At 37.3% G+C, this 13,141-nt stretch overlaps 1 protein-coding gene across 4 annotated transcripts in view; it reads right to left on the bottom strand.

The window, feature by feature from the left end:
• Positions 1 to 7,079: 7,079 nt before the first annotated feature.
• Positions 7,080 to 13,141, bottom strand: part of LOC117416981 (calcium-activated potassium channel subunit beta-2-like) — a 31,804-nt gene continuing 25,742 nt past the window's right edge. For 2 of the 4 annotated variants that reach the window (XM_034028514.3, XM_059034535.1), the window contains exons 3-5: positions 12,118 to 12,288; positions 10,365 to 10,560; positions 7,080 to 9,773 (exon numbers count right to left, since the gene is read on the bottom strand). In XM_034028514.3, the coding sequence (XP_033884405.2) occupies positions 9,495 to 9,773; positions 10,365 to 10,560; positions 12,118 to 12,288 (646 nt within the window). In that variant the 3' untranslated portion in view covers positions 7,080 to 9,494. Of the gene's footprint in view, positions 9,774 to 10,131; positions 10,215 to 10,364; positions 10,561 to 12,117; positions 12,289 to 13,141 lie in introns of all 4 variants that reach the window. The other 2 variants (XM_059034534.1, XM_034028516.3) reach the window with 2 other exon arrangements.

Raw genomic sequence — 13,141 nt, 5'->3', positions numbered from 1 at the left:
GCATAATAAGAGAGAACCATAGTGCCTTCAGGAATCACAACATTTCATTCTTAAAGTAGCTGCCTTGAGGACAGACTTTTTGAAAACACTTTTTCTGCTGAACGTTTTTGCTTTTGAAAACCACTGACTGTCCTGAAAAGGCAGCAGTTATTGATTGCGGAACACACCGTATTGAGCCATGTCCCAGGTACAATTAAATTGGGTTGACTTCCCTTGGAGAAAATGTCTTGAATGTATATTTAAAGAAAATCGAATGCCTAAACTGTGTATATATGTTTATCGCCAAAATTCTTACTCTAACATTACAAAAATGCACTGTATAAGTTAATCATTTATTAAAAAGTGTAATGTTTGTAAAATATTTCTTGTTGTACATTTTGTTAATTTCTCTTTTCCCTCTAATCCCTTTTGAGGTTTTGCTTTTCAGATTTTATTTTCACTTTGAATCAGGTTGAGTTTATTTTTCTATCCAAGAGAGAGAAAAGGAGAAATAAGATCAAAAGCAAATTAACTGAAGGCTATTTTGCTAGGGGTTTTAAAACCTTACTTAGAAAGCTGTTTTTATTATAATTTTTTTAATTCAGTTAATTTTGTTAGCTAGGCCTTGGATGGATTAAGCCAATTCCCGTATCTGCTTCTGCTTCTGGTAGTGCTGAGGATCCAGGCCTCAGGAGAGTTCAGAGCTGCTTCTGCTTCTGGTAGTGGTGAGGATCCAGGGCTCAGGAGAGTTCAGAGCAGGGGGGCGTGGATTGAGGTGTGATAACAGACTCTCGCTAACATAAACCAGTTGGGAACAGACCCTGTTTGGATCAGTGATTTGTTTGTAGTGCTGATCACAATCTCTACCATCTAGTACTGTCTAGTCTCTTTGATAGTTAAATCATCATTGACTCAAAAATGCACTTTCACATTTATTGAAGGCATTGTTTGTGAACCAGTTAGTATGTCCATGACAATGAACATCCTTAGCAACTGAGATGTATGTCACAGATTTCCATCTTTATCTTGAGAACTGTTCGTCCAATTTTAAAACTTGGTATTGATTTATGTTAGCGGTGTTGGTTTTCACAAAGTCCCATTCTTTTAATGATTTAAGTTTAGTGGTCTTTAGACCCACCACTGTGTTAAGGTGCCTTGACTGTGAGCTCCGGATCAGCTCGTCAGGTCTAGTGTCCTACCATAAACATATGTAATGTAGGCCAATGTATAGTTATATTAGTAAGCTGGCTGATACTTTTATAAAGACACTTTAGGTGCGTTTACATTGGCACAAATATTCCAGATAGAGAGGATAAGACGACGGTCACTTTTTGCTAGTGTAAACACTACTGAGCACGTTCCGGAATCCGTCCTCTTATCCTCTCAAATGTTGAGTTTGTATTCTGGACTGAGAGGACAAGAGGACGGATTCCGGTCACTTTTTGTCAGTGTAAACGCGCTGAGTACGTATTCTGGAAAGATTGCAAAAAATACCCAGCGGGCACTGCACGCTAACCAGCAACGTCATCACAGTGCTGCCTTTTCATTTAATCACTGGAATTGAAATCTTTTTTTTTTTTTTCCTTTCCCCCCTCAAAGTACAGTAAACGCACCGTTCTGGTGCAGACTGTCCCAGAATCTTATTGGAAAGATTCCGGAACGCTAGTGTAAACGCACCTTTTGACTGATCTGATATGTTACCTATATCTATGGCAGGTCACCAGAAATGTCCTAAACCTAAAATCACCTTAACACATGCTTACTGTACCAAAAAACCTGGATTTCATTACAACCCCTCAGAATGACTCCAAACATCATAAAAAGGTCTGAGGAAAGTAAAAAAAATAAATAAATAAAATAAAATAACAAGCTGCTTACTAAGCATGTGTAGTTTAATAGCTGCTACAGATTGTTTCATGTATTACGGGTGCATAAGAAAGAGCTGCAGCTATCACACAAAATATTTAGTTACAGGTAAGTGCTTTCAAATACAACAGCAGTATTTCAAAAAAGAAAACGGTTTTCCTAGAAGCCTGGTTTGTTTTCCATCCCGTCCTATTTATAGAGAGGCATCGCAGTAGGAAATTCCGTTTCAGTATCCTATTAGGGCAGAACACATTGTCAGGAAAGTCTCATGGCTGTAGCAATGTGATTATCTTCGCTGCTTGGGTCCCGAAATAACTATTTGTCATTTACCTGAAATGTGTCTTCTGTCTTGACAGGAAATGTGTTGGTTTATTCCAGCTGGAAGAAACTACAGCTACTGGCAATACCCCACCCCCACAATCCTTTTTATTATTTTTTTGTGATTGTAAATATTTTAGTACTGTATATTCACATATAGCCACAGAAAGGGCAATTTGGTCTGAGCTGTGTTTTTAACAGTCTAGTTACAGGGATGACGTTGCTCTTCTGTTTTCATAGGGATTCCTTTCATGGAATCCTTCCCAGACAGTAAACATATTTACCAATTTTACAAATTGCTACATCTCATTAATCAACAGTAAATGAAAGTGTAGCAGGGATGGGAATCAATTAAATCCAACATTAGTCATGCTATAGATTATCAGCTGTAATCAAATTAGGTTTGAGTTCCAAAGCTTCTTTGAAAAAGTGGGGTTGTAATAAATATGGGATATTGGAAATCATCTTGTTCATTTTTGTATTTAAGACTACATTGAAACAAACAACAAAAAGCACTGTTTTCAAGGGTCATTTATTCAATTGCACTAGTTGTATTTGCTTTTACTTTTTTTCCACTGGTGCACAAAAAAAAGACACATTTGTATATATAAATAAATAAATAAGAACTAAATAAATACATAAATAAATCAAATACAGGTTTTCCAAGAAGTGTGGCTTTCTAAGGTAAGTATTAATACATTGATTTAGCTTTAGACTTAACCAGATCATTATGTAGAAGCTGGATACACTTTATTTATTACGGAAATATATAATCTTTATCAGTTAAGTCAAGTTAACTTAATAAATATATTATCTTGTAGACATTTAACTGAACAGTGTGGAAATGCAAAACAAGAACATCGAGGTTATTCCTGGAACCCTCACTCATTATTATGAATAGATGCTTCTATACAGCTTTTACCACTAAATGAAACAGAAATCGACCAGGAAAACATACTAAAAAAGTGTTCTGTGACCCTGGTTCAGACTTTTCTTCAGACAGTTTCTTACATATGATCCCCATGCAGTCTGTAAAATGATCTGCTGTTTGTCGTAAGTCACATATTCAGAGGTTTGTAATTTGGCCATCTATTTATTTTCTCTCTTTCCAATCTTTGGGTGACTAATCATTACTGGAACTAAAAGCTTGTAAGCTTGCATTACTGGAAGTAGAATGCATGACTTCCAGTGAACTCAGTAGGGATTCAAGGAAATGCATGCACATGGATTAAGGAGTGTTTAATATGTAGAAAACAGAAAGTACTGATTACAGGAGAAACCTCAAAATGGAGCAAGGTAACCAGTGGAGTACCACGGGGATCAGTATTAGGTCATCTGCTATTCCTAATCTACATTAATGATTTAGATTCTGGTATAGTAAACAAACTTGTTTAATTTGCAGACGACACAAAAATAGGAGGAGTGGCAAACACTGTTGCAGCAGCAAAGGTCATTCAAAATGATCTAGACAGCATTCAGAACTGGGCAGACACATGGCAAATGACATTTAATAGAGAAAAGTGTAAGGTACTGCACGCAGGCAATAAACAAACATGTGCATTATAAATATCATATGGGAGATATTGAAATTGAAGAAGGAATCTATGAAAAAGACCTAGGAGTTTATGTTGACTCAGAAATGTCTTCATCTAGACAATGTGGGGAAGCTATAAAAAAGCCAACAAGATGCTCTGATATATTGTGAATATATTGTGAAAAGTGTTGAATTTAAATCAAGGGAAGTAATGTTAAAACTTTACAATGCATTAGTAAGACCTCATCTAGAATATTGTGTTCAGTTCTGGTCACCTCATTATATTGCTGCTCTAGAAAGAGTGCAAAGAAGAGTGACTAGAATTATCCCTGGTTTAAAAGGCATGTTGTATGCAGACAGGCTCAAAGAATTGAATCTATTCAGTCTTGAACACAGAAGACTATGCTGCGATCTGATTCAAGCATTCAGAATTCTAAAAGGTATTGACAATGTTGACCCAGGGGACTTTTTCGACCTGAAAAAAGAAACAAGGACCAGGGGTCACAAATGAAGATTAGATAAAGGGGCATTCAGAACAGAAAACAGGAGGCACTTTTTTACACAGAGAATTGTGAGGGTCTGGAACCAGCTTCCCAGTAATGTTGTTGAAGCTGACACCCTGGGATCCTTCAAGAAGCTGCTTGATGAGATTCTGGGATCAATAAGCTACTAACAACCAAACGAGCAAGATAGGCCGAATGGCCTCCTCTCGTTTGTAAACTTTCTTATGTTCTTAACTATCGGTTGTTGCACACATGTCATATCACTGTGTCACACTAAAAGCTACTTTCCTTGGAGGTGAATATTGTTTTGCTTATTTATTGAAGATGCTTTTACAGGGTTGCCCCTTAGATTTACTTTCTGGATGCTCTATTATTTACTAGCATAGTATTGTAATGTAAAAAATGTAATAAGCACAGGCGGTGTGGTTACTTTTTATTGCCTCTGGAACAAGTGAGTTTTTCCTATATTGTTATTTTCATCATAGCGTGGCAAATTTTATACAAAAATACATTAGCATAGACAGTAAATATTCAAACTATCTCAACAAAGCTTTTCTGAGTCGCATGTCTGCATTTTCTATGCTGTTGATTTCCAAAAGGAGACTCATAACCTTGCTATTACCTGATATACTTTTCTTGCCTGCCATTAAACACAGATATTTATTTCTAACTGTTTAAAGAACAAAGTACAGCTGTGCAGCACAAGACAGGGATATAATGAATTGGGTGTAGTAATAGATTGGGAACAGTAGAGGGAGCCAGATTACTTTATTCGAAATTCATAGAGAACTTCAATTGAAAGTGTGCAGTGTGTCTCTGTTTCTGCAGAAACACCCTTTGGGGTTCATGCAATGTTTCTGAAACTGATTCAAAGTGGTTGTTTATCTGTTTAAGGAAAAAAAAAATTGGTGGATTTGGCTGCAGTGAATTTTCCTACTGAGCCAAGTATTTTGCACCTTTACAGCCTTATACTGTCGCCTGGTAATGTGTGCCATCTTTTAAATGGCACTTGCTTACCCTTTCTCTAAACTTAAAGCCAATAAAATTAAAATATTTATCTTTCTTCCATGCTGATGTTAACTTAACTTCAAATACATCCTAAACTTTAACTAGGGGTGTGGCAGGGTGGATGCCCCTGCAAGTAAATAGTTCTGCTGAAGGATTTCAGTTTGGCAGGGATGGGGTTAAAATCCCATCCCTGCAGAAAGAAGTGTGGAAATGTGGCCAATTTGAGGAAATCCACCTGTATAAAGAGGGGCCCAACCCTTGGTTTGGAGGATGGTTTAGTGAATGAAATGGGAGCAGCAGGTTGCGCTCCCTGCTCAACACTGTGATAGCTCTGCTTGTTGCTTGTCTTTTTGATTTATAGTTTGTGTTTGTTTGTTCATATATATATTGTAAATTTAAGTTACGAAAAGTGTGCTTCCTCACTAAACTGCAATATTCCATGTGTGTCTGCTTTCCTAGCCGCTGACCAGACTTGACTACTACGCCACACTACCGCAAGGGGGAAATCAGCCACATTTGAAAATTAGGCCTAAAGAGACCAGTTTTCCTTGAAATACTGGCCCGGGATCAAATTTCTACTTGGCATCAGCAATATTTTTTTCTATGCTTACACAAACAAAACACCCTGTCACTCATTGCTATCCAATTGTGGCTATTTCCTATTATACCAGATGCTATTGGAACACTTCTACTGTACAATGGATAATGTTACAGCAACTGTTCACCTACTGCAGTGTGGGTCTGCAGCCAACGTCAGGATTGTAGACCTTTTGGCTGACTTTGCAAAAATTCACCAGAACATCAGCTCAGAGTCCTCTGAGCATCTGTTGGTTGGAAATCTTTAACGCAAACACACACTGAAACAGGAAGCACATTTAAACCATTGTATCCAAGAGCCAGAGTGATGCAACATGAGGCTTCCTCTGTAAACACTTGAAGCAGAGCTGCTCCTAAGACAATGGTCATGTTGTTTCAGTACAAACGCTGTTGTGAGATATCACTGCAAACAAAGGAACTGGATATTTTAATTAGCTGGCCAGTTATGAATAAACACCCCCCCCAAAAGAAGTCCTAGGAAATATAATACAAAAGCAGTATAAATAAAAAACGACTGATTGCTGGTTATGTACGTCAAAGTTAATTTCATGTAAGAAAGGATGGTAAGTTAATGTCTAATACAAGATTGGGCCCTATTTTCCAATGTGAATAGCTGAGAAGGCATGTCAATTTTGGAATTTACTTCACAACTGAGGTGAGAAGGTGTAAATGAAGGAAAATCAGGTATATACCTGGAAATGTGCAGCCTTGCAGTGGTATTTATACTGGATTATGGGCGAAGCCTGTGCAGTCTGTGACTGCGGGTAGCGGAAGCTGATTCTGTACATCGTTTAGAGATTGTAAAATACATTTTTATGAAGTGGATTTACACCGAGTGCTGTCAGGAGGTGCTAAGTCTGTGGAAGTCATGTGTGATATGCATTGAGCTTCGTGTCAGGTGTGCATTTTCAGGACCCTCCTGGCATTGTTTTTAAACAGTGCTACACACAATCTATTTATAAGGAAATCTATACCCACTGTGTTGTCAACAGGTTCTAAAAGTTGAGGAAGACACCTGTGGTTAGCATTGCGTCAGCAGTGACCCAGCCACATACTCCACCCTAATAGGAGTTATCTGCCTATTTGAAATATATGTACAGAACAACAGAGAGGGTCACCTTACTCATAGACACTATGCCTAATCTATGCAGAGGTTTGGTTGACCTTGCAGGTAGCATGTGTGTCCAGGCCAGTCCTGAGATGAAAGATGGTACATAACACATGAAATAACCACAAGAAACACGCACAAAAGTATTTTATTTTTTTATATAAAAATGATCATCTTTATTTTTTTAATCATTAGCGAAATAGAAAAGTAAGTCACTATGTGAATTTTTAAAACTTTATCAACAGAAGTTTGACAAACAATTATTGTGAGATAAAGTATACAGTACCAGAGATGGAATGACAATATAACAAGAAACAATTGCAGGTTTGTGAAAGGAAATTTGCATTAACTGAATAGAAGTGAATCGGTAACAATATTCTGCAGTGAAACTTGAATTAACACTGACTGAGCATTGATGTCGACCAAAGACAAATTCATGCACTTACATAAACAATTTAATAAAATCAATTCAGGTGCCCTGTTAATACAGATTTTACTGTATTATAAATTCTTATGTTTAGAACGGATGAATTGATCTATTAAAAAAAGGGGAACAGATGGCACTTATTTTAATACAGGTGGCTGTTAGATATAATAAGTATTGCTGTTGACTTGTTCCAAAAACATGTCCAAAAACTCAAGGAGTCAGCTTCTAGATGTATATCATTTTAGTTTATAGTGGAGAAAGTGCATCCACTAATTAATCTTGGTCTTTTTGCATTCCCACCTTCAATACCCTAAGAAACAGGTTTTGTTTGAGCTCCTCAAGCTATGGAAAGGTCTGCCTCAGAGTTGGTTTCTAAGGTCAGTCCGGGAGTTACTAACTCCCTATGTTCTGGCCCTCTCCTGCAAAAACCCCACTGAGAGAAGGCCTGAACCCAGATGTAAGAGATTATGAAATATGTTAGCTATGAATATAGTCAGTGCTCTAACTATATATGTATTTCTTTTCTTTTGGGTGGAGTACAAGCAAATCCTTAGTAAGGCAAAAAGTAATCCAAAGTTTTTATGGACAAAACACCGTTGAATGTCCAGGGTTGATCTATCTCGTCTTGGAGTGCCATTCCACTCCATTCCACTTAACATGTAAAAAGATATAATTAACTAGTTCAGAGTCTGGATGGAGGTTTAATTGGTTCAATTAAACAATTTAGCACAGGGTTGGAACAAAGACCAGAAGCATAAGGGCCAGCTTTGGTCACCTCTGTCGTAAGTTTTTTCAAATCGTTTGGGGAAATCCTTGGAGATTTATAGATGATCCAGATTTTTGTAGCTGTTCCAGATTTCTTTAGTTCTTTAGTTTTAGTTTTTGCGAAATATATCATAATGGTGTTGTCAGTCAAGACATGTATGATGGCAACCAATTTATGAGTGTGATCCTCAATGTTAAACTTCTATGCATTGGCAACATTTTGTTTTTTAATTAAGTAAGGTTCTTTTAAAAAGTTTTAGTCTGTGGGAAATGTCCATAATGCATTGCTTCCTGTTGGCCCCAGGTATAAGTTATTACAGAACCATTGTAGTTTTAATAAAAAGAAAAAAAGCATCAACAGTACAAAAACTTCACAAGCAATTTCTTAAACAATTTTCGTCTAGTGGGTTTGAACTTCCATGGAACAGGGAAACTGTTTCTAAATGCCTCACTGAAAATGTCTTGCTGGTTGGGTATCTGGTACATCACATGACAGTTGACATTTGGTCGACAGTATGTCAACTGATTGCTGCTAGCACCCAGGGGTCAAGGGCATAGCTTGTCACACTAGGATTGTTGTCAAAGGAGAGTGTGAATTATAATGCAACAAAGTAGCACGATACAATAGATGTTATAAAAACAAAAGCATCACAATAAACTGTCCACTATTTTACTGTGTGACAGCTACTGTAACTTCAGCAGGATTTGATTTTCTCTTTTCCATCTGTATAGAAAACACTCTAATCACATTATACCTCTTGAGATCTGAAAATAGTGAAAATAGAACCAAAGCATGATAAAAAGCATGTCAACTTGCTGGTACATAGACATGAATACATAGACATTTTTACCTGATGTTTTGGTTAGAGTTTGTGTTACACCACCCCACAGTCCTGATCCTCCAACAGGCATTACTTGAGCATCATGGATTTGAACATACTTGCAACAGCACTGCAATCCATTTCACTTTCAGTTTGGCTCTGCGTTTTGGTATTTCTTGGCTTTAAACTTGATGGATAAACGTCCTCTTCCTTTCTTGATGGTTTTCTGACGTGTTCTCACTAACATCCACAATTTTTATGGCTGCAATTAAGTGGGATGCTTTTCTTTCACACTGAGAGACGCTTACAGAAACTGAATTTCCAGCAGTGAAATGATGGTGATATTCTGTTCTAGAATGTCTTCACGTGCCTTCCACAGACCTGGATCAAAATGTCCAGAAATGAGGAATACACTGCATTTATACTTGACCCTTCAATATTAGCAAGATAAAAGTGTTAGGAAATTGTGGCAAACAAGACTTTTCAGATACAGTATTTTGGGAATATAGCATTTGTGACCCTTCTTAAGGTTCTTTGGCGTGGTGTAAGAGTTTTTTCTTTTTACATTTCACCTTTTGATTTTACTGATGCCCTCACAGAGGAAGGAGAGATATTGAGTGAGCTTTACCATGGTGATGATGAGGGTACCTCCAATGAGCATGCAGGTAGGCCAGAAGAGGGAGTGAAAGAGGGTGCTGGGCCCGTAGGGTCTAGTCAAAAGGACATTCTCTTGTTTTCTTTCCCGGTCATGAAAGCATGGAAACTGTTGATGCTTTTTGAAATGCTCAGCAATGCTCTCGATTACAGTCATGTTGCACGTCTTTTTGCATTTTGGTACATAAAAGCACTAGAAAAAAAGCAGAAAAAGACAACAGTTAGGACAGAGAGTTTTACTTGATTTATTAACTATTCTTAAGTTTTAAAATATACACACTTACATCTTTTTGCATTCAATCAATGTAATATGCCATTTATCAAACTTAGTGGCGTCAGTTGTCTTCATTTGTCATTTCTACAACATGGGTCTCTGAACTAAGCATTAACAAATAATGATCACAATTGCAAATGCAATAGAAAATCATACAGAACACGTATGGGCGGGTGCAACCAATGGAAAACTTTACTAATAAAAGGAACCTCAATAAGAACTGGAGAGGAATACAGGGAAAGGGAGTAAACTAACAAAAAAATGTCATGAAGCATACCTCAGAAAAGTCATCGAGCATTGCTAAGGTCAGATAATAATAAGGTCCTCCTCTTCCCCATTACCCTGAAAGCATCTCAGCTTCTAACAGAAAATCAATTTCAACATTTTCATCATTTTCAGACTCACTGACATCATCATCATCATTTTATTTTGCCTAAACTAGTGTAAACGTGTACCACAGCAGCCTTTGCCACCAAAAGCCATAGACCTGGTGTTATGTCTGCTGCCCACCTCAGGATTGATTCCCAGTGTCTCCTCAGTGTGGGACAGCCGATACACTTCTCCGGAGGAGTTCAGGATGACAAAGACCTGCAGACAGGGATACTTTGAGACTCCATAGCAGTCTGAGCCACAGCTGAATGTACATGTCATATCTCCTATGTTGCTAGAGTTGAGCACAGTGCACCACGACTCCTCCGTCCAGACACTTGAGGTAAATATGAAAGAAACAGCATGAAGTGGTTATGCAACAGTTACTGGATCCTACCTCAAGGAGGCACCTTCATAAAGTACATAAAGCTAGCTAGCTCTCTGAATCTCATCATTGTCATTTTATTACCCCCCCCCCCCAATCTTTACATAGGGTAGAAAAAGCACACATTAAGATCCGTAAAGCTATATTTAGTAATATTTACAAATACGATTGCTTTTGTAAAAAAATCTTAACAATTAAAAAACCATACTACAGTTATGACAGGTGTTAGTAGGTCAAGAGCTGAGCGCTTATAAATTGCATCTCTTATCAAAAATAATTTAATAAGAACGTAATACTGTTGCAAGTGATAAAAGATCATTTGGCCTTACACAACATTCTTGGACTGTGCAACACATATAAAAACTGTATGTGAAAAAAAGCATTTAAAAAGCCAATAACGTTGCTTAAGATGTGATTTAAATTATTGTTCATAAATTGCCTTTTGGTTTCATCTATTTCAGATACAGAATGCCATAGCTGTTCTTCACTGGAACCACTAGCTAGTAGTATGATAAAATCTCCCTCTGTGATTTCTGTTACAAGTAAGGACCTGTACAGTGTTATACATCTTAGTCAATTCTTTAAAGCATATCTCATTGGGTTCTCAGTTGAACAAGCCATGTTATTATACTCAAATCTGCTGGCTGGTGAGTCACTTCCCCTGTTGGCAGGCTGCTGGCTGGTCTGTACGTCAGTTCCTCTCTCCACTTGCAGATACTAAGCCCCAGCTGCTTTTTAATTGCCACTGACTGACATTTATGGCAACACTTATACCAGTACAATCTGCAGTGGGACGAAGTCATTTTGCTTTTCTAATAGATCACTTTCAGAGCCTTCTGGTTAATAATAACAGCAGCCACACCCTGTGCTACACAACTATTTTTAAGAGAGCCCCTTGAAATAAAGATTTCCAGTTATAAGAATAAAAAAGCAGATGTTATAAAATGTCAGTCACACTTTAAATAATGTGGCTGTTTATTACTTATTACAGTGATTGAGGTTTTGAAGTATATCCTACACTTCATACACACACACACACACACATACACACACACACACATATATATATATATATATATATATATATATATATATATATATATATATATATATATATATATATATATTAATTGAATAAGCACATTTGTACAAGATTGCATTTTCTGTGGACAATGCCTATTATTAATTTGGGTGACCTATTTGCATTGTGTACGGTACTTAATTTAATGGAGAATAATAATTTGGGCAGCCCCAGTAAAGACATTGACTCTGCAATAACTGCAATTTTTATATTTTAATAATTACTATAACAAAAAAGTTGACTGGCTTGTATAGTTTATCTCTTTTTTTGTGGCTGAGGGTTTGACACCTGGCTTTACATCTCTTATCACTTTAAATTATTGTATAGATTTATTAATGTATAGATTTATGCCCAGTTGGAAACAATTAAATAAACTACATCCCACTACAATCTAATTAATTCCCCCAGTACCACAGACAGTGTACTACCTCTCCATGTAGGATCGGAGGATTGTGATCCCCAGGATGAAGTACAGCATCATGGAACACATGATCATGGTGAGGCCCAAGAAAATGGCCCGATCCTCCCCTGCCTTCAGAGCAGTCACCGTCTTCCTCTTATCCAGGTAGCCGTGCTCTCTGATTTTCTGGTAAACAGTACTGATAAAAAAGGGATTATTACAGATGTAGGGTTCCATATGGTTTTGAAAGTAGCCTTTTCTATTGAAATTGATATATTTTTTTTTAAATCACTTTTTAATAAACCCTTAGATTGCAATTGGCTAACGCAGGATCACATGACCAAGGTTTGCCACATTGGTGTAAGAAGTGGGAAGCAGGTACCCCGGCATGCACTTGGAAGCCTGTAGCCTGGTGAGCAAATCTGAGGGTGGACTTGAGGCTGGCAGGGGAGAGCGTAGCGTGTACGGGGGTAGGGGTCAGGGCTGGTAGGGGTCAGGGCTGGTAGGGGGCAGGGCTGATAGGCTTGTGAGATGCTCCTGTTTGCGAGGTTGGCAACAATATGTTAAAATATAAGCATTCATCTTGAATTAATGTGTTAACTATTATGTTTACTTACTTTGAAATCAAAAGTAAATCATATGCTTGTTCATATGTAATTACCTTCACATTTCACTTATTATACGGTGTGATTTTTTGTATTTCATTGTCTTACCCTCAATCCTAATTAATATTAACAGAATTAACAATCATTACTGTGTAAGAGAGAGAATTACAAGTAATTACCTCATTAATTACTCTGTAATTATTATGAAATGGGACCATTTGGTCAAAAGCTGTGTTCCGTGGATAGTCTTTTTATTTGAATGTATTTTTTACTACATTTTTCACTTTCTAAATGTTGCTTTGTGAGTGATACCAGAACTTGAAGATATCACAAACTGTATAACCATCTGCTTCTCCAGCTAAAACTACATTAAAGGAGTGTAAACAGACCAAACTGTTAGCAATCTTTTTTTTAAGTGCACAGAAGGTTCTCAGGTTTCAGATCTCA

This window comes from Acipenser ruthenus, chromosome 12 (assembly GCF_902713425.1).
Source record: "Acipenser ruthenus chromosome 12, fAciRut3.2 maternal haplotype, whole genome shotgun sequence".
Classification (NCBI taxonomy): domain Eukaryota; kingdom Metazoa; phylum Chordata; class Actinopteri; order Acipenseriformes; family Acipenseridae; genus Acipenser; species Acipenser ruthenus.
Note: the sequence above shows the minus strand (reverse complement) of the source record. Positions and strands in the feature narration are given on the sequence as shown.